The 27,669-nt window shown below is 36.6% G+C and overlaps 1 protein-coding gene across 2 annotated transcripts; it reads left to right on the plus strand.

The window, feature by feature from the left end:
- The first annotated feature begins 5,543 nt into the window (after positions 1-5,543).
- Positions 5,544-27,669, plus strand: LOC145631385 (flowering time control protein FCA-like). Of its 2 annotated transcripts, none has more exons than XM_081683458.1 (19): positions 5,544-6,132; positions 9,318-9,388; positions 10,383-10,461; positions 14,436-14,518; positions 14,592-14,649; positions 16,919-16,986; positions 20,292-20,358; positions 21,090-21,169; positions 21,292-21,356; positions 22,212-22,268; positions 22,456-22,624; positions 23,375-23,455; positions 23,549-24,091; positions 24,679-24,876; positions 24,970-25,155; positions 25,256-25,294; positions 26,863-26,922; positions 27,019-27,074; positions 27,188-27,669. In XM_081683458.1, the coding sequence occupies exons 1-19, from the start codon at positions 5,721-5,723 to the stop codon at positions 27,201-27,203; spliced, it is 2,388 nt and encodes a 795-aa protein (XP_081539584.1). In that variant the 5' UTR covers positions 5,544-5,720; the 3' UTR covers positions 27,204-27,669. The 2 variants fall into 2 exon arrangements, with proteins under 2 accessions (XP_081539584.1, XP_081539585.1); XM_081683459.1 differs by having other exon boundaries at positions 27,019-27,064.

A 27,669-nucleotide genomic window follows, 5' to 3' on the forward strand; every position in this document is an offset into this window, starting at 1 on the left:
TTAATATTAAAGTTACCCTAGACATGATACTAGGAATCAAAATAACAATCTAAGCATGATTTCTACATCATAATATCAATAAATCAATTAAAGTACTTACTTGGATGCCTCGTACCTCTTTCTAATAACAAAATACACACGTTAGTAACTTCAAGGAAAATAATAATCAAAACAATTAAATTAAATAATTGAAAGAGAGATTTGGGACCAAACCCTCAGAAATTAAAACCTTTCACGTCTAGAGCGAAGACAACTTCGAATATGGCTAGGTGTATCAAGATCTTGCGAATGCGGAATTTTGTATGAAAAAAGTAAAAGTTTAGAAAAGAAAAGAATGCTAAAGAATGAATGAAAGCTTGATGAATGAAGAGAATTGGTGAATGCTAATTAAAACTAATTGTTGATGAGAATTCGTCCATGAAAACGGAGTTTTTGATACGATATTTATAGAGAAAATCATCCAAAAAAGATAATTTAACAAAACAGAGTATGAAGATCGAAAAACAACCTTGGCGCCAGCCCTGGCTAGTTGGCGCCAGCACCAGTGGCTAGCGCCAGGCGCCAATGGCTAGCGCCTGGCGCCAATCCTGGTTCCAGGCGCCAAGGCCTGGGGTTGGACGCCAAACTGATTTTTAACGCGTTTTCGAAAATCCGATAAATTTCCCGTACTGGAAGATAAAATAATATAATTTCAGTCGAAAATGCTATTTGATCTTGATTAAAACTCTGAAGAGTCCTAATTGAATTAGGAATGAAAAGAACCTTCTAGAATGTTCTAGAAGACTAAAACCATTCCTAATTGCATTAGGAATGATAAATTATATTAGGCCCTCCCCTAGATCATTAGGCCGTACTTAAAACTCAAACCGGGCCCAGTTTAGTAAATTGGCCATAACTTCCTCAATATTCATCGGAATTGGGCTTATAATATATCGTTGGAAAGGTCTTTGCAAGCCCCATCTAACTACACCACTATTGGACCCATATCATGGACCAACCAAACTGGATTGATTGTTTTCTTAAAATAAAATTTTCAAAAATAGGGAGAAGAGAAAAAAAAAAAAACTTTGTACGCTAGACCTTTCCACACTTTCGTTTCATTCGATTATGATTCGACGTGAAAGGCACTCATCACTGGGTTTGGTTTTGGGGAGACACAAATGGGTGTCTATAACTATCCTTAAAAATAAGAATATATACTAACAACAAAGTAATTAATTGCTTATTTGATGCACTAACTAAGCACAAAATAATAATTACTAGAACATCTTATACAACCAGATGACTAATAGCAAATAAAGAGATGGTGGTGTACTGGTGTGCAGTGGTCTAAGTAAGATTGTATATTACTTTCTCCGTTCCAATAGTATTACAACATTTACTATTTTCGAATATTGCATAAATATTGTAACATTTTTCAATTAATTAGCACATGTTTTCTCTCTCTCCTCGTCACATATGCCTTTATTTTATTTCTCCCGATCCATATCACTCCCTCTTAAAAATTATGCATTCCCCCATTATTGCAATATACTTCGTATTTAGAGCGGAGGAAGTACATACTTCATCGTATTATACTTATGTATACTTTTACTCTTTTAAGATTGTAGCTTTACCTAAAAAAAACTTGTATGGGTTGTCAAAATGTTAAGTGTACATATATGTATCAAGTGGTAAAAAGAAAAAATGAGATAATGTTAGCTTTATTCTTTTACTATATTTGTTTTATATGATTCCATGCCATTCCATTTTTGGAATGTTAACACCCTAAAAACACTGGCGGATGTATTAAGGTGCCTCCTGAGTCATGTGACTCAGCAAAGAGGAAATTTTTTTTGATTTTTTTTTAAAAAATAAAAATTAAAGAGACCGCTTATTACGTATAGGCGGTCTATTTGATGCTGCTATTATTACAAAAGCTTTACGTTGTGTGACTTACTGACTTGTCCTTGTGTCAGTGCTTTTCTTTATAAAATATCAAAGAGACCAAGTTATTTAGATAAATGATCTCATTGATTCTGCTGTAATGCTATTTCACCAAATGCCATTAATGAGGTATGACCGTTAACTAATCATTGATTCACCATATATTTTTACGGATAGTTAACTATATTTTTACGGATAGTTAACGGTCATTAATGAGGTATGATAATCATTGCGTGCCATTAAATTATTCAACACTGTTGACTTCTAATATTCAAAAACTAAAATGGCATAAGAATTTAGCTGTGCATTCAAATTTATACAACAAATTGGGTGTAATGGCTATTTTACCCCAAAAAAAATTCAAAAAAAGGTGAAACGAACTAGGCGCTGTAACTCATTAGGTCATAGGTATATTGTGTAATAATTTATATAAATAATGTCATTTCATGAAAAATCAAAAGTAGTCAGTGACATTTGGTGAATTAAGAATTACAATAACGGATTGTTAACAGTCATACATACCTCATTAATGGCATGCCATGTCAATATAATGTTTGTCAGTGGCATTTGGTGAATTTTGAAAAACCCGATGGCATTTGGTGAATTTTTAAAGTACTCAGTGACATTTGGTGAAATAGTCGTTTCTTTTAATAGGTCAAATGACTACAACCTACCAAACAGGTTATTTTTTTAATAAAAAATAATTTATTGTATTTAATTATACGTTTTTTTTTGTTTAACTATAATTAATTATGTGTTTAACTATAATTAATTATGTGTTTAACTATAATTAATTAACTAGGGGAACTTATGTAGAGTGGCGGGGTAACATAGCTGGAAGATGAGGGCAGTTGTAGTCTAAGCAGAGTTGGAGAGTGGCTGCTTAAGCGGAGGTGCCCTTAGTACAGGGATAGTTCCATTGGACACCGAGGCCGACAGCGAGGAGATGGGGTGTTTGTAGTCGCAGCGGATGTTGTATATCCATTGGCGTGCAATGGCGTGGATTGGAGCTCTGAAGAAGCTGACACGGCGTCGAGTGTTGTATGGGTTGTCGAGACTCGAGAGACGTAATTTTTGATGAATTGAGGACTCACGTTTCATTATTTTTTGTGATTTTGCGTGCTTTCTTTGGGGTTTTAGGGCTAAGCCTTAGCCCTTAAATATGTACTCATCTTTTTACGAAGATCAAAGCTTGAAGCTTCATTATTATTATTTTTTTTGAAGGACAATCGATAGAGCTAGGGATGGCAATCTAGTCCGGATCCGACCCTACTCCGCCCCGATCCGAGGTAAAATATCCGCTACGAGTCCGAGAAAAAAGTAATCCGAGTTCGACTCCGTTAAAATAATCCGACTCCGAGTCGGAGGAGGGTCGGAGTCGGATCCTATAAAAAATCCGAGAAAAAAATCCGACTCCGACAAATGTCCGACTTTAACGGATTATCCGACTCCGACTCCAATAGATAGTGGATTTTTGTGTGGGTCATGGTGGCATTGGGTGTGGGTTGTAAAGGCCCAAATAGCCCAACATCTCAAAGTATATTGAATAATAATAAAAAAAAAAGTGTTGGATCGGAGTTGGGTCATGGTGGCATTGGGTGTGGGTTGTAAAGGCCCAAATAGCCCAACATTGGGTGTGGGATCGGAGTCGGAGTCGGAGGTCGGATATTGAAGTCGGAGTCGGATGTCGAATTTAACCTCCCACTTCCTGTCGGGTCGGAGTCGGATTTAGCATAATCCGCTCTGAGTCTGACCCGTTGCCATCCCTAGATAGAGCATTTTATTCAAATAATGTCCAATTCCGCCATAGTAGTGATACTTTGAGGGATTATTTATTTATTTATTTATTTATTTTAATTTGACAAGAATATTAAGATAATCAGTTAACAAAGGGTTTTTTTTTTTTTTTTTTTTTTTTTTTTTTTTTTTTTAATTAATTTACAACTAAAATAATTTAGATAAATTATCTAACAGGTCATATGTTAGGTTCGTGTCGAGTTTAAGGCACGAGGCAGAGCTTGTTAGGTTGACTTAATTTTATTATTAACTTATTTAACTAGGTGGTACGGAATATATATGTTAAGCTCAAAATAAAAACTTGTAAGCATCAAAGCTAACATACTTACAGTTTTAATAAAACAGCGTTTCAATGAATATACTCATTTTAATATTTTTAGTATTGTTTTTATCTTAATTTCAAAAGTAAAAATATAGTTTAATTCATTTTTACCTTTCTCAAGTGCTAACCATACTTGTTAAATCTTGTGTAATCAATTCTGGGGTCGAAGTTGGCTAGGAGGTGGTTTCGGGGATCCGGTGGGTGATAGGGAGTTTAAAGGGTTGGCCAACCGTGTAGGTGTGTGGTTAGGGCGGTGACCAGTTGGTTTCTAGCGAGGTTAAGACCGTTGAAATTTTTTCTATGGAGGCGGATGCACGATGCTCCGTGCATCCGTTTTCTCTTTAAAAACGCTGAATGAACATTCCGTTGTTCAGTAAAGAACATACATTTGTTTTGTAAAGAACATATAGCTATTTCATAAAGAACATCACATATAACTGTATTGTAATGAACATATAGTTGTTTTATAAAGAACATATACCTATTTTGTAAAAAAAACCATCCAACTTCATGTTCTTTATATGTAAATCTAAAGAACATCCGTAATATTAATTAAAAACATGATAATTAGAGGTGATTGACTTTGGCCCGACCCGACCCGGCCCGATCCAGCCCGAAAATAGGGCGGGTTTAGACAAGCCTAAAAAATGCATTTTTAGTAAAAAAAAAAATCCAAACTCGGCCCGAAAAAAATCAGAAAAGCCCACTACATTTTCCCGGTTTGACACGAGATATTATGTTAAGGCCCAGCCCGACCCGAATATTTTATCACCTCTAATGATAATATATTGTATTGAACATTATTTTTATTCAACCACCATAATCTAAAGACAAAATTCAAAGAATATTTCAAAATAAACAATTAACATATGTCACAAATAAAAGTACATTATTCTGACAATCAAAGAACATGAAGATAAAAAACATTATTTAACTGCACATTATGTTCATTACAATTTTATAACATGTTCTTTGCACTTTAACTGAATGTTCTTTACATTTCTATACAATTTTATAATATGTTCTTTTCACTTAAACTAAATGTTCTTTATATTTCTATGCAATGTTCTTTCCGCTTTTTTTTTTGAAGGAGATGCACCATGTGGATCGTGCATCCGCCTGCACGAACCATGCATTGTAAGTCCGTTAGGGGTGGAGTTAGGGGTTGACGGTGGGTAATAAATGGCCGAAAATTTTGGATTATTTTTTTAATTGTTTTAATTTTTTTTTAAAATTTGGACCACGGTATATGGCTATTAAAAAAAAAACTCTTTCAACCGATTATCGATCATTGTGACCTTGGAGGCAAACTAATAGCATAATACGAATTATGATAATAAACCATTAAAAAATAAATCAGTGAATTATAAAGTGTATTTTTTTTCTAAAATAAAGTAAAAATCATGAAATAACGAAAGCAATCTCAAAGGATGAGTACAAGTACTACAATTAGATTATTTTTTATTTTTTATTTTTTTGACAAAAAATACTACAATTAGATCGAACACAAGAAGTACAATTAGTCGGGCACTCTAATCACATCAGCCCATCAATCGCACATATTCACCCTTGGCAACACACACTCTTCCTCTTCCGCACCTCCTCTCTCTATTTCTCCGGCGAACCAACCTTCTTAGGGTTAGGGTTTGGGTTTCGATTCTCCGACCACTCTCCAATGATGGAAAGGCACAGAGGTGACCGTGATCGTGACCGCGACCGCGACCGAGATTATCGTGACCGTGACCGCAATTTCCACCACCAACAACGCCGCCCTTCTCGGTTTTCCGATGGTCCTCCGGTGGACCACAGCCGTAGTCCTGGAAATTACCGCGGCGGCTTCTCTGGTAGCCGCCGCGGGTTCGAAAGCCCTCCTCGGCAATTACCCCCTGTTGGCGATAACGGAGGTTTTCATCATCCTCCCGTTGGTGGGTTTTGGCGTTTGGGCGGGGATGTCGGAGCTCCTGAAGCTGGTTTTGGGAATGACTTACCGGTTCCGCCTCGGCCGATGCCGATGCCGCAACAACCTACTCCTTCTATTGCTGGGCAGAAACGTGGCTTCCCTTTCTCCGGTCGTGGTGCTTCTCCAGGTAAATTATCTTCTCTCTCACAGTTGAATTTAATACTTGTATAATTTAAGCTTTATGTGTTCCAATTGCAATATCATCTCTGTTATTGTAGAGGATCTGAATGTTGAATTAATTTAGTTTAAAACAACCTATAATTGCCTCTCCCAAGTTAGGAGTTTTTTTTGTCTTGATTTAATTTAGTTTGGAAGAAATCGGCTACTAGAATGAGTCATGAACCAAGTTAGTAACTGCCCACTCTTCTCGTGTGGAAGGCCTCTAATGGTGGTGCAACATGTATGTGTCAACCTTTTCTCTTAACGTTTAACTATCTTGTGGCCTGATTTTAATCAATTACTGAGTTTCCTCCTCAATGGGTTTTCCCTAAAAAAACACCAAAAAACCTAACCCGAGCTAGTAATTGTCCAATATGAATTTGTGAACACTTTCTCTGAAGGTGTTACAACTTTGAGGAACTTTATTTTCTTAATAAATTAGTTAACTTCACCTACAAGCTCACATCAACACAGTCTTCATCTTTCTCAAATTGAGTTATATCAGGCGATTTATTACTTTTACAGGACTTTACTTTTTTCCATTAAGAGCAGAGGGCATATGTTCACATCTGCCATATCTAATTTCTCCATCCAAGTGTTGTTTCATGCAAAATGCTCCCCCTGCTTAAAATCTGATAAATTTACTTGTAAGTTCATGTTGTTGAGGCCTGGCCTTAAATTTTTTCCAGTTGGCTTTTTTGGATCCAATGATTCTGCGAAGGCAGTCCTCAAATTCGAGGGATTATTTTAGTCCATTTTTTAAATCGTAAAAATACACTTGTATAGTTATAAATGATACGAATCCTTACCACAAAGTTAATATTTCATAACATACTCAGTCACTAATTATTCTGACATATTGGTACTGCCTGAAGAAGAGTGGGGGGGGGGGGGTTCAGTATAAAATTGCAGAAGAAAAATTAAACAAAGGTGAATAAGAGGGAAAAATGGATGTAAAGAAAAAAAGACAAATAAATAATAGGGGGGGGGGAGGGATAACAAGATGGATGAAGAAGTCGAAGAAGAGGCAGAAATAAAGAAGAGAGAAGCTTGAAATCGCTGGCTACTTATTTAGTTTTAGTAATCTTGGGTGGTGATTAGGATGAGAGAGAGAGAGAGAGAGAGAGAGAGAGAGAGATAGTTTTTGCATTAATGACTTAACACATCTTGGTAAAAAGTGTGCAATTGCACCAACGCTTCTTGCGCACAAAGATTTATATCTCCTAATTCTTCTTGAACATAGCTACCCCCATGCAATGACGCACTTGAGATGTCATATTCCTAGGGGTACTTGGAGATGCTTTCAAAGTAAAGGTAAGTTCAAGGAGTATATATGTCCTAGAAATCTATCGTGTGGGTTCATGAGCCCCGCTGAATGGCCTTGCAAGGGTTGTGCTTAAGCCCAGGATATTGGATTCTACTAAGCCAAAGGAGCTTTTGACCTTCTCTATCAATTGAGCCCTCTACAAGCTTAAGTTGATTATGGGCTTATATGGGTTATGCACTTTAGCTTGAGAGCTTCTATATTTTGCAAAGTAAACCTCTTTCACTATTAAACTTACCTTGAGATGAACCACATTCAAGACAAGACCTAGTCAGGGCTCTGTATAGATTAGGTATAGTCTTTTTAAAAGCTGTGTAGAACTTGGATCATGGTATATGAAATGACAAGGGAGGAAGGAATACTTATAGAATATAAATAATGAGGTCTAATTATTTTCTCAATAATCACTTAATTACTACCATTGGATTGTTTAGGTGGATCTTGATTCTTCCATTTAATTTTATCAATGAGTAAAGTTTAAAAAATGCTACCATATATTACATTGCATGGTGAAATTCTATTGACTAAATATCCTTATTTTCCTTGTGTATAACTAGTAAAATGTTTCATAAACTGTAAAATCTACCAAATTCACTTTGAATCTCATTTTGAATAACCGGTGATAAGCATTTTAATTGATTGATTCTAGGGCTAGCAGTCTATGACCCGGCCCGAACCCGAAGTTATTGGGAGAAACCCGAACCCAAACCGAACCCAACCGAACAACCCGAATTCGACCCGGTTTGACCCAAATTTCATATTTCTTAATAATATTAAGTGTTACACTATTTTTGATAGTTTCTAAGAACAACCCGAAATTGACCCCCAGAACTCAACCTGCTAACTCGAATTGCCACCCCTAATTGATTCAGGCTCTTGTAACTATAGTCTTTACTCATTTTGCCTAGTATCTTTAGTGAAAAGGGGCTTGTCAATTGTTTGCACGCAGGAATACAAGTGGGCGTCTGATTTTAAGATGAGGCATTCTTGCCTATTGACGATAAAAACTGGGACAAGGGTCAATTGGGGTGTGGTGTGCGTGCTTATCAATTAAATATCAAGAACTGAGTTTGAGGGTCTATAACACTATACAAGTATTAAAGCAAGACGACAATTGGTAGGTAGTTTGAATTTTTTTTTTTTCATTGATATCAATCCATAAAGAACTTATTTTTTGAATTACATTGTTTTTACACTGAACATTGGTTTGGCTGTAACATAATAATTGTGTATAAGGCCTAGAAAACTTGATTTAAAGGCCTAGGAAATATCTAAATTCTAAACATAGAAAGGGGGTTGAATTGCGACACTAGGATCTTAATTTGGCAAATTTTATCGTGAAAAATGTAGCTTGAGTGTTCCTCGCTCTGACATTTCTCTTACTATGGACATGATTGTTAGTTCTGTGATCTTGTTACTCATGAAGATGTAGCTTCTCATTGGAGCTTGTTGGTGTAATTTTTGTCTTTATGAGGCGCGTTTGATTGTTGACTAAGTGATTTGCTTTCTTTGTTTTTTTTTGTTGCGATTCATGGTCTACAATCTACATACACTTTCTCGTCAAAGTTCTTTTTTCATGAATTAATTTCTTATAGTTGACTGATTTTTGACTAATTATCTCATCTTTATTTGATTTTTTTTCCTTGTTTGGTGTGATGTGGAACATGTACATTCCTCTTATTTCTATTTAATTTCAGCTCATGCCTTCTCCCTCTTAACCATCATTTTCCTCTGTGAAAATAAAGGACGAAGAAAAGAATTGGTCGTCATTATATGATATGTATCTTTGTTTCCCTGTTAATTATCTGACTGGTTATTTTCATTTCCAGAGCATTTTGATGGGAAAAATTTTGTTAAGCTTTTTGTGGGCTCTGTACCCAGAACTGTGACAGAAGAAGAGGTAAGCTAGTCTAAATTATTCTATTTCACATGTAATTCTTTCTGATCTTTGGACTCTTGGTAATCAAAGTCAAAGAAAATTGTATCTGGTGTTAATTTTGGTTGTGTGTGTGGATGAGAAACTCTTTGTTGTTAAAGAATATGTGGCCTAATGTGACTGTGTTAACATTTTATTTGCATTTTGTGCGTAGATGTACATATGGGTTGGCAGTAGATTTGATGCTGTTTAAGGCTTAATGCAGTCCATGCTCCTTGTTCCATTTCCATCTATTGTGTAAATGCATATCCTAGGTTATTTGAGCTGGATATGACTCATGCTCTTACTATGTTTTCACTTTTGGTGGAAACAAACTTATGGCAAAAAGTGAATTTGAATTTCACCTAGTTTTGTGGGTTGTGTTGATAGTTTGAATCCTTTAAATGCTGTATCTACAATATCCCCAAACCTATTATGATACTAGGACTGTTTATGCTTGCATTTCCTCTTTTTAGGTTGTTTGGGGAGGGGGGGGGGGTGCTTGCAGAGGGTTTTCTTGGCACTATCTTGTCTGTACTGTTTGCGTCTCTTTCTTATGCCCAACACCTCTCTCTTATTCCCCCAAACCTCTGTGAGGGTTCTGGTAGTGATCATTAGACTATATTGCGCACAATCTGCAGCTAGAATGACAAGACTACCATCCAGTTTGTATCTTGCCATAGGCAGAGCTTGAGGTGATCTAGATATATATGCAGTCTTACCCCTTACCATTTAAATCTGGTGGAGATAATACAATTTATCTGAATTTTGGAAGGTCTGCGCAATTGTTTTCTAAAACATATTAGCAATTTCTTACAAATAGAAGAATAAACTAAGAACAGAAACAATGTAGGTGGGAATCAGCAATTGTAATGTACTATTCAACTTGCGAGTGGATTCAATTGCTTGCCTACTTGCCTTGTTATGGTTCTTTGCACTTTTTGGAAAAATTTCTAATATGTATGATTATTCTTGTCAGATCCGACCATTGTTTGAAGAACAAGGAAAGGTGTTGGAGGTTGCCTTGATAAAAGACAAGAGAACTGGGCAGCAACAAGGTATGTGTTTTGAGTTGTTTTAAATAATTACTGTTTGTACCCCTTTCTCCTTTCAGGTGTGCTTCTGTGATGTGCGGTTGATGGGGAGCAAGTGTAAGCTATGTTTCGTCTCAGTTAGTTTTTGCAACAATTTCGAGCCTGTTGATTTTGGTTGCGACCTTTCTTTTAAGTCTGCAGTGTCAAACAAGAAGATGCAAGGGATGTAGACCTACTTAGATTGACTGTGTAGACCAGTCTTAAAATTGGAGCACCTGCTCTAGTACTAGTGGCTTTAGCAGTGGGGAAGGCATTACCCAGCAAGTCATTTGTAATGGGAATGTCTTCTGCAGATCTATAGCTAATTGTATGTCAGGATGTCTTGTTCTGAAACTCTTGTACACTCAAAAATTTTGGATTATAATTTGAATGGGTGTTTATGACATTTAATCTAAAGGGGCTCCTGTTGGTCAGATTTCTTTTACCATGGTATATAGCAAAAGTTTGGATGCCTTGGATTTCTTTTACCATGTTAGGCTGATAAGTTTGGATTTCCTTTTAGCTGCCTGAATGTTGGATGAGTTGGCTTTGATGTTGGTGACACTTTATGGTGCAATTATGGGATATTTTGATGATTTGCCTCCTGAACCTCTCAGGCCTCTTGCTGTTGGCCTAGTAGTTTTATATGGCAATACTTCTTTCTGTAGGGATTCAATGGATTAAGTTCTTGTTTCCGTATAAAGCTTGGTCACTGGTGTAAGGCATCAGAACATATTTAGTTTCCACACATTATCCTACTGTAGGATTTTGACATTTGGACATGATTGTATTTATTGCTGAGGAAATTGCAGTGAATTCCAAGTCTCTTATGCTAGATACAGACATTTTCCACTCGGTGAATCTGAAAAGTGTAGTCCTGAGCTTTGTGGGCAATTTAGTTTTAATGAGTTCAGTTTAGCTGGATTCACTTAGAATGTTGGCTTTTTAAGATTCGGTAGCTGTCTAGTGGTATACTGCACGTTTCTTCATAATGCGGCAGTGTGTTATCGTGGATACATTTTGATTCATTACTTTTTCAGTTTTTCTTTTGCATTTATTTAATAAGGTTTTATTTAGCTTGTATAGTTAGTATTTTTTCTCATGGTAGTTGGTATCGTTTTATATCTGTTTCTGGGTTGGTTCTTTGTTTTAAAGATTAAAGTGCTTGAGGCAACAAGCGTTATCTTCAGGAATTGGTTGGTTCCTCATCTGCCGAAGGTGTAGCATTGTCTAATCACAGATGGCGGGATTTTTTCCTGGTTTTTGACCATTAACCTTCCGGAATATATTTTACCTTAGTTAGGGCTTTATCCCCATCGTACGGCCATATGACAGTTGATTCAATTGAACACACGAAACCAAGCCATTTCGTAAAGTTAGCTATTTTTCTCTCAGTACTGAATTCTGCGCCTCTGATTATGAATCTAGGTCTCGTGTGTGGTTGAATTTTGCAGTGATCGGGGTTTTTTTTTTTTTTTTTTTTTTTTTTTTTTTTTTCCTTTTAATATTGCTGATGCCTGATACCATCTAAGATGTTGCTGAATGTTGTGATGTTCCGTCCTAATTGAATGATTTTAATCTCTGTGCTACTACTATTGATGTCTATTGGTTATCACTAGACACTACTATGTGGGATGGGTGCTTGGATATATAAGTTTAGGTTAAAGATAAGCAATATTTTCCAATGCATCCTTTTAATGTTGCACACTAGTTACAGGTTATGGTAACGTGGATAAAATTTTCCTATATCTCAGCTTCAAATCTATAAAAAAGCTGGCTCAGCTGTGAGCTTCCCGGATTCCAGGTTACGAAATCTGACGGATTCTAGGTCGTTTGAGTTGTTGATTTGGTGAAACTTGTAGCAAGTGACAATTCCTTTCAGCATTTGCCTTGTTTTTTTTAAATACTATGTGTCTGTTATGCTGGCAGCTTTTCCTTAAAATCTTAAAGGTATCATTCTTTAGTTTTTGGTAGTCAAGAATACAGGATGCGTGAAAGCTTTTGGACTTGTGACAGCTTTTTCTATTTAAGGGTTTATTGTATGGTGCCCATATTCTTAGATGGCAACAAGTTTGATATACGTAGTATCTTTTTTTTATTCTTGCTCATCCTTAACTTTGTTAGGCTGATAAGCTTTTTGAAGCAAGTGTTGTGCTGCAGTTAGTATCTGCTGGTTCTCAGCGATGTATTATTCTGGGTTCTCAGTATTTTTCATGGAGCAATACTTTTCAAGATTGTATTTGTGCGCAATTTAATATTTCCCATGACCCATATTACCTATTTACTGTGTGATCTTGGGCACTGTTCGTCTCTTTTCATGCAATGAGTTTCACGATTCCAACTGATATCTGCAAACCATGTCTGAGAATGTAGTTGACTATTTGTGACTAGCTGGAATTAATATTGCATCTACCAAAAATGTCTCTAGTTTGGTCGATATTAAGTAAAACTTGTAGCTATTTGAGCTGAGCTGGAGGAATTGTCACTTGAACCAGCTGACACACATCCTTATCTTGCTATGTCGTTATTGTCATATTCAACCAATGGCATTGCAGGGGCTTTTATGTATAAATCTGTAGCATATTATTTCCACTTTTCTTTTGCGTGGTTTATTTTTGTGAGTCTTGGATGTATTGCTATGATCTTATCTTGGGAAAGACAAGTATTTATTGTTAATTTTCTATTTGGTCTTTATGGTTGAGCTCTTGTCACATCGTTTTACATTCTAGGCCTGACTAGCTTGCCTGCCGTGGTTAGGTATAATATTATTAGAATCCTTTTGGGAAGAAATATTTTGTTTATTGGTGTTATATATGTTTGATGCCACAAAGTGCTGAATTTTGGGCTGCAACGGTCGTCGCATGATGTATCTTTGACCTTTATTCTTGAATTTTGATTGAGTTGTAGTGAGGCTTCGTATCAGTAATGTAGCAACACAAGATGGACCTATTATACATTAATAGTTTAATGCGTTATTCTGGATCAACACAGGCATTGTTAAGGAGCTGTAGTTGGACTGTCATTTATGAATGTTGAGCACCGAACTACCGGTTGCCGTTGCCAGATACCTTAGTAGGGGGGAGTAGTTGATTTTATGGTATCTAATTTTCTATGATATGGAGACCCTTTTAGTTTATCCAATGGTTTATGCCTTGTTAATGAGGTGTGTCAATCCGGAGTATTATCCGGATTGTTAAGCTCGTGTTCCCGAGCCCAGTGTACAAAATTTCAAGTATTTTTTACCCGTATTTGCTGCTATCCTGCTTTCATACTAATTTGGAATAGAGGCTGCGATTTTATGAGGTGCCTTTAGTTTTTTTTCCCCCTTCGATTCTCTTCCTTGGGGTCACACCGTCTTCATTCACAGACCTATGACAATGGACCCACTTGGTGCTTTTGGAAGTTACATCAGGATATGCAGATTATGTTCTTGAGTCGTCTATGTTGGTTTTCATAGAGAGTTGTTGTAAGACTAATGTTGGTTACTATGTTGGCTAAATGCGACACTTTTTTTCCCATGTATTGCTTTCTTTGTGAACATTCAAGAGCTGTTTTCCCTCTCGGATTATGCAATTCTGGGTGCTTACCCAGGATTATTAGGGCAAGAATATCTTGCTTTTCATTCTTAAAAATGGGTAAGTTATATGAGTTTCCAATGTTCACTTGTGAACCTTTTTAAATGATTCAGCTGTGTGAGTGGTTCATTATGTCATGCGTGGCCATTTTGGCTCCTCATTTTCAGGACCAGTCTAACTGCACTGACATTTGATGCTTTAATCCAAAAGTCATTTTATGTAGCTCTCACTGCATTTTACTAGAGTTGTATCATCTTATTGCACCATCTGTGCATTATGTGTGTTATTTGTCCCTTTTTATTGTCTCATTGCTTAATATCTCACTGCTAGATGCATAAAGTAGCTCAGTGAATCATTTTATGGGCAAATTCTTGACTTCTGCAGGGTGTTGTTTTATCAAATATGCTACTTCTGAAGAAGCAGACAGGGCAATTAGAGCACTACATAACCAATATACTTTGCCTGGGGTGAGTTATCTTGCCTCTGGAGCCAGTTTGGCATATTGGACTATGCTAACTATACATGGTTTGTCATCTTCAGGGACTTGCTCCTATACAAGTTAGATATGCTGACGGTGAACGTGAACGTCTTGGTAATGGTATGTAATCTTCAGGGTTCTATGTGTTAAGCTTCTGAGATAATGCTCTGGGCTTTCATTTAAAAAATTGTTTTTTCTTCCTTCCCATATTCTTTCACCCTATTAACTAGATTCTTAATACTACCTCCGTTAATAGTTATGTGCAACTTTGGGGGAGTTCACGGTTCACGATGCAAAATTTGATAATGGTGATTAATGTATTCTAGGGGTATGTAATTAAGGTAGGGAGAAATAATAATCAAACACCCACTGCCACCACCAAGACCAGCCAACACCACCCATACCACCTTCATCAACACCACTGCCGCCTTCAACGGCGGCGTCACCACCACCACTACCACCCCCACGAAACCACCACCACTCCCCACGAAACCCACCACCAACACTCCCACGAAACCACAACCACTACCCACGAAACCCACCACCACTTCCCACGAAACCCAACCACCACCAACCCCACGAAACCACCACTTCCCACGAAACCCACCACCACCAACCCCACGAAATCCCATCACGAAACCCAACGAAATCCCACCCGAAACCACCACCATTTCTCACGAAACCCACCACCACCAACCCCACGAAATCCCATCACGAAACCCAACGAAATCCCACCCGAAACCACCACCATTTCTCACGAAACCCACCACCACCAACCCCACGAAATCCCATCACGAAACCCAACGAAATCCCACCCGAAACCACCACCATTTTTCACGAAACCCACCACCACCAACCCCACGAAATCCGATGAAATCCCACCGCAAAAGCCCGACGAAATTCTAAACAAAAACCACCCCAAAATCCCAGAAATGTTAAGAAATTATTGATGTTGAAGAGAGAGAAAGAAGATCTATAAAAAAAATTCAAAGAGATAATTTGATTGAAAGAGGAGAGAGAAAAGATGAAGATGAAGATGAAGATGGGTTTCTTGAATTGAAAGATGAAGAGTTGATTAATTAGATTGGGTTGGTTGGGGTGAGAATTAGTGATTAATTAAATTTGATTATAGTTAGTAATTGTGTTTTAATTTCTTAAATGAGGGTAAAAATGACATTTGACTAGTTTTTTTTTACTAAAAGAGGAAAGAAATTTTTTTGTTGCACATAATGCTTAGCGGACAAAAATGGCAAAAGTTGCACATAACTATTAACGGAGGTAGTATTATTTTTATCTTGGTTCCTGACTATGCTAACTATACATGGCTCCCTGAGTTTGTCCCGTTTGACATTTTCAAACTTTCAATACATATTTTTTTAGTATTATCTTTAATTGTGTATAATTTATACTTATAAAATGAATATATTGAAACTGAACATTGAAACAAATTTCTCAAGATACCTCATGATTATGTTTAGGTTAAAGTTTCTTTCTCCTTAAATGTGATATGCCAAATGTGACAAACATAAATGAACATGCCAGGAATCAGCCACCTACAAGCAAACTCAGACTACAAACATAAATGAACGTGCTAGGAATCAGCCACCTACAAGCAAACTCAGACTACAAACATAAATGAACGTGCTAGGAATCAGCCACCTACAAGCAAACTCAGACTACAAACAGCAATTAGAATTGAGAGGGGGGGATAGATTGTATTGTTTGATCAGTGTAATCACTCAATATACCCTTTCATTCGAGAGGAAAGGAGCTCTCCAACTAAGCAAAAGCTTAACAATAATTTTCGCATGCTTATTACAACTGAATTCCCTCCCTTAATTAAACTTAGCCTGCCAACCACTTGCTAATAGATTCTTCTCTCACTATAACAAACTCCTCTTAACAGAATTATAAATGCTAATGACTCCCCCGCCCTTGCATTATTAATTGGTTTTACTGCCTTTGCCATGCTTCTTCCTTGCGTATGTGATCATCACTGTTATTAATTGGTTTTACTGCCTTTGCCATGCTTCTTCCTTGCGTATGTGATCATCACTGGAGGCCTAGGATGCTAGGAGTATCTCTACCAGATCGAAGGGAGTATTTTTGTATGATTTAGCTGCAAATTTATCTCTCTTGAAGTTAATGATTCCCTTTTGTGTTTTAAAATGTCTTTGGGCCAGTGGGGGTGCATCTGTCTCCATTGATCTTTTGCATTCTTTTCTTGTTAAAAAAAATATGTATCTTTTGTATTGCTTGTTTTGGAGATTTTGGAATTTGGTGGTGGGAGATTTTAAATTTTGAAGGGATGACATGAACTAGTTAAATAGGCACCATTCTGCATTATTGCTTGATTGTTTAAAGCTCATTGTGTTGTTAAATTTGTCAGGCACAGTTGAGTACAAGTTGTTTGTGGGTTCACTGAACAAGCTTGCTACAGAGAAGGAAGTGGAGGAGGTATTATTTGGAAATTCTTATCTTTTTTTTGGTATTTGTAGTCCATAGTCTGTTTCATATGATCCAGCTGATGAGGTTAATAAATATAAAAGTATGTTACCACTTCACCTTATTGCTCAACATTGCTGAAATTTTTTGAATGACACGTCATCAGGTCATCTGTTAATATGAAGACCACTATTCTTATGATTAATGTCTTGTTCATCTTCTAAACCTAATTGGATCTTTTGCTGTCTTTGAGCCGAAATCTGTTTAAATCATCACATCTAATGGCATAAATGTTAATATCTTTTTTTCCTATAGGCATTAAAATTCTTTCCATCTGAATAATTGAGAGAGGGGGGGGGGGGGGGGGGGGGGTTCATGAGGTCCTAGACTCTTGTTACTCACCCAGGGTCTACTCTTTGATTTACAAACCATTAGAAACAGTTTTAAAGTGTTCCTTCACCTCTATGTTACCCCCATTCAGCACTACTGCCTCCCTACCTATTCTTCTTGTTAAACAACTGATTCATCTTTCTCTCTTATAACATTACCTTCTCACCAATCTTACAGTTTTATGCTCACCTTCCTTTCCTTGTAAATGATTTTATCGGCATTCTTGTTGTTTATGCTGTGTTCTGCTTCTCTCCATTTATCAAAAGATTGATATTTTTTTTTTTGGTTCAATATTTTTAAAAGTTACTCTTGTTCCCTTAAATTTTGGGTCTCCCGTCCCTTTCTATTAGTAGTTTTAGGTGAATAATTGATTGGCAGTGATTACAGTAAGACTGTAAGAATTTTTGCTGGAGTTCAAAAGTTTAGTGTAATACTGCCAGCTTTCGAGCTGTAGTGACTCCTAAGGTAAAATCAAAGGGCATTATGATGGAGAAGCTCTGCAAGCCTTCCGCTAAGTGTTTTAATACCATCTATTCATTTAAAGCACTTGTAATTTTAGATTTTTAGGTACATCTTTTGATCTGATATTATTAATTTATTATTACCTTTAGCTTATCGCAAGGTTTTTAAATCTGCTTATCGCAAGATTTTTAAATCTTTTCTCAAAACGGCTTCTACTTGATAGCTCCCTCTTTCTAGTCATATGGTTGTGCCAATATATGATAAAATAGCTAGTTTCAGAATTTATAGGTTCTTCCCCAAAACCTAGTGAAGAACTGCTGTTACCATTCTTGTCTGGTAAGGGGGATTTGTATTCCTCCTTTACCTCTATCATGACGGCATTTACAGCCTTAGCCATCAAGGTCTTTACATCCATCATAGTTATGTTGTACACTTGTACTTACAGATAGGAACTCAACAACCTGTTAATGGATGATTGTGAAAGATTTCAGTTCACTTGAATAGTTTCTGTGTTGAAATGATTTTTTGCGGTCTAGGTTTGCAGTTTTTTCTACTGCCATCTTACCATTGATTTCCTTGCAAATTATCCTTGGATGGTTGGCAACAGCTTGAATTAGATCTAAGGAATAATGTATTAGAGCTTTTCTTGTGCAAAGACTTGAATTGAGTTCTGATTACTCTCAAATGAACTTGGGTAAACCGATCATCAACTTCATTGTACTTCCACAAAATCTCCTTTTTGGAGTGCCTCAAATGCAACTAAGTAAATCCCAATCACATATGTAAAACTTTTCTCCACGTTCCACAAAACATGCCTACAGGATACAGTGATACCCGATTTTTCAACTTCTGTATGTGCCTGGGAAAAGAGAGAGAGAGGGGGGGGGGGGGGGGGTTGGGGGTTGGGGATTGTATCTATAGCAATGGGAGGTCACTTGGCCAATAACTGGGGCAAGCTACTCATTTTGTGTCAATTAACTTACCTGTGGAGATACTATTAGATTAATTTTTAATACTGCCGGAAACCTTTTAACTTTTACCAGATAATATTCTAGTACCGTCATATAGTACTGCCAAGGCTCGTATGAAAAGAACTTTAAACTTGACAGATCTACCAAAACGTTACAATTTATCATTATAAAATGTTATAATAATTCCCAACACTTGCTAGTATCGTTTAAAAACCTTCATAGTACTGCCAATACACATCGGTCTTGCATTGTTCACTTACCTGGTGAGGTACTACCGGCACACTTTCCAGTACTGCTGGAAACCTTCCTAGGTCTTTCAGAACCATTTTTAGTACCACCAAAAGGTTTTCCAGCAACCTAAAACATTTATAGAGTACTACCAAGGCACTACTCACGTGTGGGACAAACTTTTATATTCAATAGTCCTACCAAACATTATTGAGCACCTCCATACATTTCATTTTACTATCATAAGACTTTCTAGTAACAAAAAAATTCATGGTACTACTGGAACCAAAAATTTCATTGTGCAAAAATATTGTTTTTAACCTTTTGTATTTGTTCCAAGCCACATCATATAACTAATATATAAAGCTAAACTTTTAGCCAGACAACGAGATAACGACACTAGGTATTCCAATTGTTCGCCAAGTGTCGTGCCACGTAGATGACAATTAATTATAATTATGCCACGTAAGATTTATTTGAATATATTGTTTTTGTAAAATTATGATAAAAAAGTTGGATAAAAAATTAAAGTTATTTTAGAATTTTATTTTCAATGAAATTTAGATAGATCTAGTAGGGTAAAAAAGTTATTTTAGAGTTTTGTTTTCAATAGAAATTTTAGTTTTAAATTTTATTTTCAATAAAATACCAATATTTCTATACAAATGACGGATCCATAGACGTATAGAAGGAAAAAATAAAATATCAAAGACGCATGTATATAATCGTTTTCTTAAGTTTTTTCACTAGATATTCAGATAAAATTAAAAGAGATCACAGTTTTAGTTGGCCGTACTTTTTGCTTGTACAATTATTAATACCCATAAACGGACAAGTATGATTATCAAGTGATTAATAATCCATGAGTAGAAAATTCGTATAACATATATATTTTAGATAAATTGTTTTATTTTAAACTTCAATAAACAATCCGGGCATCGCACGGGGCACAAAACTAGTGTAGCTTAAACCTGTTAGAAGTTTATACTCCTTGGTGGGATTTAGGGACATTTGGAGTCATCAGCTTGAGATAGGTGCCTGGGTGGGGCCTTGTCATGTCTACTAGTAGTTACTCCGTATTAAATATTTTTTGTAATTCTGCTGCTGTTTCATATGTAAACCTTGGTCTTTTTCTGTTATGGTGTTACCTGCTCTTTCATGCCCTAATTTTCAGGCCTTTCTAATTTTGTAAAATTATCTACTTCTGTTGTGCTATAATTCCTTGAATGCTAGCTACATATTTAGTTGCATTTTCCCGTTTAACAGATTTTTGCACCATATGGTCGTATTGAAGATGTATACCTCATGCGTGATGAAAGGAAGCAGAGTAGAGGTTTGTGCTATTTGCTGATTAATTTGATAATTTTTTTTTTCTCTATTAATAACTATTCTATCTTATGTTTACCCTTCTTCCTTCCCTTCACCCCTCCTGAAAATAAAAATTCATTTGTACTTTTACTTTTAATGCTTCTTTTTGTACCCCAAGTGAGATTTATGTGAACCTTTCTCAGTCGTTTGATTGATAATTCTTTTATTTATGGAGAGTAACTCTGTTGATCCATCTATTGGCACTATGTCTCAGTGGAACTGATACCCCTGTTGTTAAAGCATTGGTGATTGGAACATAGCTATCTAGCCTTGGGCCGTGGAGGAAAAGGAAAATTTAAATTTTCTCCGTGTCTTGACTTTTTGGTTTGTAATATCTGTCACTGTGTGGTCCAAATGATAATTCTTTTCTGGCCCCGTGTGTGAATTTAAGAATTCTTGTTATGAAGTTCTTCCTCCCACTTTCAATCAGTATTTAGTTATTCACTATTTAGCAGTAGCCAAATTATACACACATGCAAAGGTATGTATAGAGATTGGTTCACTGATGAAGTCATCATTTTTTGTATTTTCCCTATGAAAGGCGTGACACTTATTTTTGGATGGAGAGAGATTCTATTTAACCCCATAGAAGAAACCTTGACAACCTTCTACATACCTAGTGTAGTTTTTGCTTTGTTTGTTTCTTAGTTGTCACCAGTTTTTCTTTGTCACTGATTTATGACTACTTTTGTAAAGGCTGTGGATTTGTCAAGTTTTCCAGTAAGGATTCGGCAATGGCAGCTATCAACACTCTAAATGGAATATTTACAATGAGAGTATGCTTTTATATATTTTATGATTATTTTATTTGTAAAAAATTTTGTTGCTATCTTCTTCCCATTGATAGTATGCATGGGTTGTGATAGTATCTTATTCGACAAACTCAATTTGCTTGTAGGGTTGTGATCAACCTCTAATTGTTCGGTTTGCTGATCCAAAGAGGCCTAGGGCTGGAGAACCAAGGTTTGACTATGCTTATAATTTGTATCTTACATTATGTGTTTCTTCTGGAACTGTTGTGATGATCAACGTCTCTGTTCTTTGTCAATAAACACTAGATGCTGCAATTAACCCCAACTTGTAGAACAATAATATCATTGAACATTTTGGTGTTGTTTATAGTTTCTTTACCTGTAAGTCTTTAACTTGCTCATGTGTCCAGTAATTTTCTTTTGTTTTGGATTGTGGTTTGCTAGCATTTTATCCGTCGGGCCTTTTAATATTTGCCTATCTATGTTTTTTGGCTCATCTATGGTGTTATCTGATTCAATGTTAGCTGTTATTCTGTTAAATATTATGTCTGACATTGTGGTGCAACCAGTAAATAAGACCCATAAACAAAACTTATACGCAGACAATGACTCTGGATAATCTTCATCATATGACAAAGTATATCAATGTGATTGCTGTGCTCTTTTTACTGTGGTGTTGTCTGTTGAATATTGTGTCTGGCATTGTGGAGCAACCAGTGAATGAGACCTGTGAATAATGCAGAAAATACCTCTCTAACTTCAATTAGAGTTTGATATTCTTCATCCTTTGACTAATTATACAGAGATTGCTGTACTCTTCTTACCATGGGACTTAATGTCTAACATAGGCTTTTGATTAGTAAAAATTGACTTCTTATAATATTACACTACCTTAATAGAGGAAGTTTCAGGTATAAAATGCTGTGTAAGTGAATTCTTTGGGTTGATGCTAAATATTTGGCTGCTAGCCTGCTACTGATATACCTTAATTGCAAATGAATATATCTTGGTTTCAAAGGGGGTTTTCAAGGTGGTTTATTCAATATATTTCTTTTGCTTTTCTTAGGGCTAATCCTGCTTTTGGAAGTCCAGGTTTCGGTCCTTCCCCACCACAAGGAATCCGGTACAGTACAATTTTTCATAAAATTCTCTTTTGTGGGGGTGGGGAAGCAAGGATTTTTTTGTTATCAATTTCAAAGTTCAGAAAAATGTTAATTTAAAATGGTCTGATGATCTATCTGTCGACAATTTATAAGTTGTTTTGACGATCTGTTTGTTGATGTTTGTTATTTATACGTTTATGTTTTCAGGCCAGCCTCAGGTATCAATATTCCTGTTCCTATGGGTGGTCGGGGACCACCAAATGCATGGCAGCCTATGAGCCCGCAAAATCTAGGCCCATCTCCAAGCGTTGGTGTCCATGGGTTTGGCAATCAGTTTCCTCCTAGGTCTGGTGACACAGCAATTTCTGCGACTCCTGTAAGTGGAAAATATCTAATTTTGTTCACTTCTTCTTAAAACATCTGACATCCCTGTGAAGAAGAATTGAAACAAAAAAAATTACTCCCTTCGTCCCTTTATTAAGAACCTATTTGGGTTTTTTCACGGGAATTAAGAAAGTTGGTGAAAGTACATAAGTGCATGTGGAGTTAGAGAGAGAGAGAAAAAAAGTGGTTGGGAATAGTTGAAGAGAGGGAGAGAGAAAGTGTTGGGAATTGATGTAAAAGTACAAAATAGAGATGACAACTCATCAAAAAGTGGAGAATATTCTCATATAGTACAACCTTAAAATAGTAATAGGTTCTTAATTTTGGGCTCCTCAAAAAGGAATACGGGTTCTTAATAAAAGGACGGAGGGAGTATTTCAAGGCCTGGGATATATGTGAAGTATTATCACGTATATATACTTCTCAGAAAAATAGGTGGACGTGGAGCATCTAGCTTCACTGTAGTATGTTGTTAAAGTTGAAATCAGAGAAAATATATGTGGTTGAACTATGCTAGTTACATAAATCGTTTGATATACTCAGTTACCATCATACCCCTCTTACCCCACTATATCTACACCTTTTTACCTCTCTTACTACATATTTTAGCATGAGGGTTTTGCTACAATGTATTGCCAATCTTTCCCTCTCTCTCTCTTTTTTTTTTTTTTTTTTTTTTAAATAGCAATAACTCGAGTAGTATGAACTGTGAATTAGTCACTTATTTTGCCCCAAATGCTAGGGTTCTCATTTTGGTCCTGGAGGCAGGCTCACAGAAGCTTCCATTGGAGGAACTGTTCCTGCTGCTTCAACATCTCCACAGGTAAGTCTTTTTTCTATGTAAGTGTGTCCATTGTGTTCCTTTTTTTCTCTACGCTTTCATGTGCTATTAGTAACTTTTAAACGTTGGTTGTAGAATTTCAAACAATCTTTTTCACAAGTGCCTCCAAGTGGCCAGCAAATATCACCTTTGCAGAAGCCCCTTGAGTCACCTCAGCACATCCCGACTCCCTTACAACTACATCAAGGTGCAGGAACATATAATCAGGCACCTGTTTCTCAAGCTTCTGTGAGGCCACATTATCCCCAAGCTGGTGTTCAAGCCCCATACAGCCAACCATATCCATTGCAACAGCTTCATGGTTCAACTGGCAGTATGCCTACTCAGTTTCAAGCGCAGCAGAGTGCCACAACACCTATGACCATACAACCCCGACCTAATGCTGCATCTACAAACACAAATTCACAGCTGCCTACTTCAACACCACAGAAACCGCTTCCTTATCAACAATCTCCATCTCAGATAACACAGATGTTATCACAACAGCGACAGAATCTGCAAGCTAGCTTTCAGTCATCTCAGCTGGCATTCTCTCAACTTCAACAACAGGTTCAAATGATGCAACCATCAATGCATAACCAACCAGTACAGCAGAATTTTCAGGCTTCCAGGCAGCAGGTGGGCAAAAGACAATTCTGCAAGTGCATTTTTCTTATTTGCTTGTTTGTTTTAACAATTTGATACTATGCTATACTTCTATGGATTTTTGTATGATTTTCTTAGCTGTATGATAATTTTTTTCCATGAAAGAATTGTAGTTCTAGGGGTTTGTTTCTGGACTTACTTGGTAATATATCATGTTTTCACCTCTCGTCTTTGCAGACAAGTGATATTGTGTGTTTGTGTGTGTGTGTGTGTTTGTGTGTGTGTGTGTGTGTGTGTGTGTGTGTTGTGTTGTGTTGTGTGTGTGCATCCGTGCAAGCATACCCACCTGTATGGATTCATGTACTGACTTTATGGTTTGTAAAGGTTATCTGTTCAGGGATTGTCGTGTTTGGATTCATTTACTGAAATTGTGGTTTGTAAATGTTGACTGTACAGGGATTGTCATGTAGATAAATTTATACTACGGTATTTTAATTGATCTTAATTGCTTATCTTACCATAATCTTTGTCTTGTGAGCTTTATTTTCTGTGCTTGGTTGTCATGCACTGAGTAGTTATTAGTCTTTTCATACTCTAATAAGCAATGCCCTTTTGTTTAGTCACAATGGGCTGGTGCCACACCAACAACAGCTTCCAGTACACCTGCTGTCCCACCACCCTCTGACACACCTTCCACATCTTCTACACCTGTTGCAAGTGCTGCTGCTAGACCAGCTCCAGTTAAATGTAACTGGACAGAGCATACCTCTCCTGATGGGTACAAATATTATTATAACAGTATAACTGGTGAAAGCAGGGTAAGATGGTATTTCTTTCACTTCTTAGATTTGTTGTCTTACTTTTTCTTTCATTTAAGTTAACATGTGAAATTGTACATTCAAAATATGTAGTGGGTGAAACCCGAGGAATTGGCGTTATATGAGCAGCAACAGCAGAAGCCAACTGCTCTAACACCATCTAACCAGCCAAGCCTGCAGGCTGTTCCAAATCAGCAGGCAACTCAGTCACAACCACCGCAGTTTCAGACACAATTTCGCAACACTGAGCAGTTACAGAATCCGCCTTTGTCATCAATGGTTAGTCATCGTCCATGTTTTCTATTATAAATGCTTATTTTACAATTTACTATGCTTTTGCTCACTTTTGTTTGTTGTCTTGTTTTCTTTATGATTATAGTACCAGGCTCCGCGAGGTATGGGCAACGTTATGGCTCAGGTAGGTTGCTTAATTTACTGTTTAAGCATTTCAATTTCGTACTCTCCTTTTTCAGGCTTCTTGTCAGTATAAAGGGTGGTATAACTTGGCTTATCCTGGGCACTGTCTGACATATTTGTCCCGATTCTAATCTATGCTACAACCCTTTATTGTATAACTTCAAATCATGCACTTGTTTTCAAAGGCAGCTCATTTATATCTTTTCTTTCTTTTTTCCCCCGCTCCTAGCCTTTATCGGTAAATTATGGACTCTTGTTACAGGCTTACAACAAAAAAAAAAAAAAAAAAACCCAAACTATTAATTAAACCAACAATATCAATAGCTATGTTTCGAAATTTCACCTTTGCCTTGTCTGGGTTTTTAATTGCCATCATTGCAGTCTGATTGCCAATTCTTATCTCGACCCTGTTTCCTCGGCATGTCACATCAGAGTGTCCAAGCCTTATTGCTGACATTTCTGCTTGTGATGCTGATCTTGCCTTGATTCTGGTGCTTCCATTACTGACTACTTTGGTTGTTCTGTATTACTACACTATATGCAGCAGCTTCCCCTATGCCTCAAGTCTTTGCCTTTTGCTTCCAGGCTCTGTCTGCTCCTCGATGATTGGCTTAGAACCATAAGACTCTCTTTACCCAAAATGTACATCTATTTTGTGTAAAGCTTGTACTTATGGCTGTTAGTGATCGGGCTATCTGGGTGATTTGGAGGGTTAAATCTTGATTAGTTTATCAGGTTCTTTTACAAGTCGTCTGTGTTTATAATCTTAACTCTTTAGGAACTTCATATATTGAAAAGATGACAGAGAACATAGCATTATGTTAATTTGAAGAATTGTGATTAGAATTTGCAGTATTAATATGGTAGGGATTAGGGTGTTTGTGGAACTTGGTTTTGTAACCTATTCTGGGTAAAATTTATTTACGAAAGGGTATAGATAAGGAGTGGGTAGCAATAATGGACGTAGAGGGAGGTCATCCTATGCAGTATCACCAGCTTTTGAATCCTCTGAAATGCATGTACTGTATTCTTGTCTAATTAATACTCCTGCTGCTCTTTTAATGTTCTTCCTTCTCAGACTTTTTGTCACGCGAAAAAAAAAACTCCTTGTAGGAAGAACAAAAATAACAGATGGATTTTTCTTTTTTGTCCGTATAAAGATATAATAGGGCAACGTTTTTTTTTTATTTATTTTTTTGAAAGGAGGGCAACATTTTATTTGGTGTTTTAAGGATTAAGAGTTGATATACTACAACTATTGTTCATTATATCAAATTTTATGTCTTAACAATGTAAGTGCAAGTTTTGTTTTTTGTCAAGGTTATCACTTAATATGACATGTTTCAAAGCACAACCTGTTAAATTTAGGAAGTGTATAATATATTAATATTTTTAGGGTGGCTCAACTTTTCATGTATTTACTTTGTCCCATCTGAGGTCTTATTTTCCTTCTCATTAATTGTTACTGAGATATATAAGGCCTAACATCCGCGATTGTGAATGCAAGTCTGCATGTGTGTGTATATTAAATAATTGTAAGGGGTTGATATACTGTGCTTTATTTTGTAGGAGGCTTCTTATCCACAATTACAGGCACCTGCTAATTTAGCCAATGCTCGCTTCCAACAAGTACTTCCTAGCTCTCTTGTGTCTTGTAGTCTCTGCTTTAAATAAAGTTAGTGTCTTTTAGAGTTAGTTTTTAATCTTATGGGTCATTTATTGCAGGGCCCACAGGCTGCACAGGAATGGAATTGGAAGAGCAACTCTGGTGGTCAGTCAAAGTATTTCATTTTCGCTTGGACATTCAAAATAACTCCCCCCATCACCCCCACCCCCCTCCCCACTGAGTAAAATAGTGCTGATTTTCTCATCTTGTTTTTTGGCATACCTGTAGGAACCTGAATTCATAATCCAGCTCTGCATCTGAGTGATGGTCTAATTAAGGATTGGGTCAATGGAATCCATGACGTTTTGGAGCCAATGTATCATCAGTTACAAATACCTGGGCGCTGTGTATGTAATGTAAATGTTGGGTATTTTGCTCTCGTCCTGATAATTTTATCAGCCAAAGTTAGTTTACTGTCTACAGTAGGTCTCCTGATCGCAGCATTGTTATTGCTTCTATTATTGAGGCATTCTAGGTGGAGCTTTGATGGTGTAGTATGTAGTAACTTATTCATCCCCGCTATCATTTTGGTAACTGACTAGAGTCATGAGAGTAGGTGCTCTAATCCCAACTTGGAGTGGGAAGTTGCCAAAGTAATAGCATAGATATGTACCATATATTTATTGATAATCACTCGTACCAGGGAAAATAAAGAAAAATGATAAGTGTACACCAATCTTTCAATAACATCATCATTATATTATAAACTA

This window comes from Chenopodium album, chromosome 5, assembly GCF_948465745.1.
Source record: "Chenopodium album chromosome 5, dcCheAlbu1.1, whole genome shotgun sequence".
Classification (NCBI taxonomy): Eukaryota; Viridiplantae; Streptophyta; class Magnoliopsida; order Caryophyllales; family Amaranthaceae; genus Chenopodium; species Chenopodium album.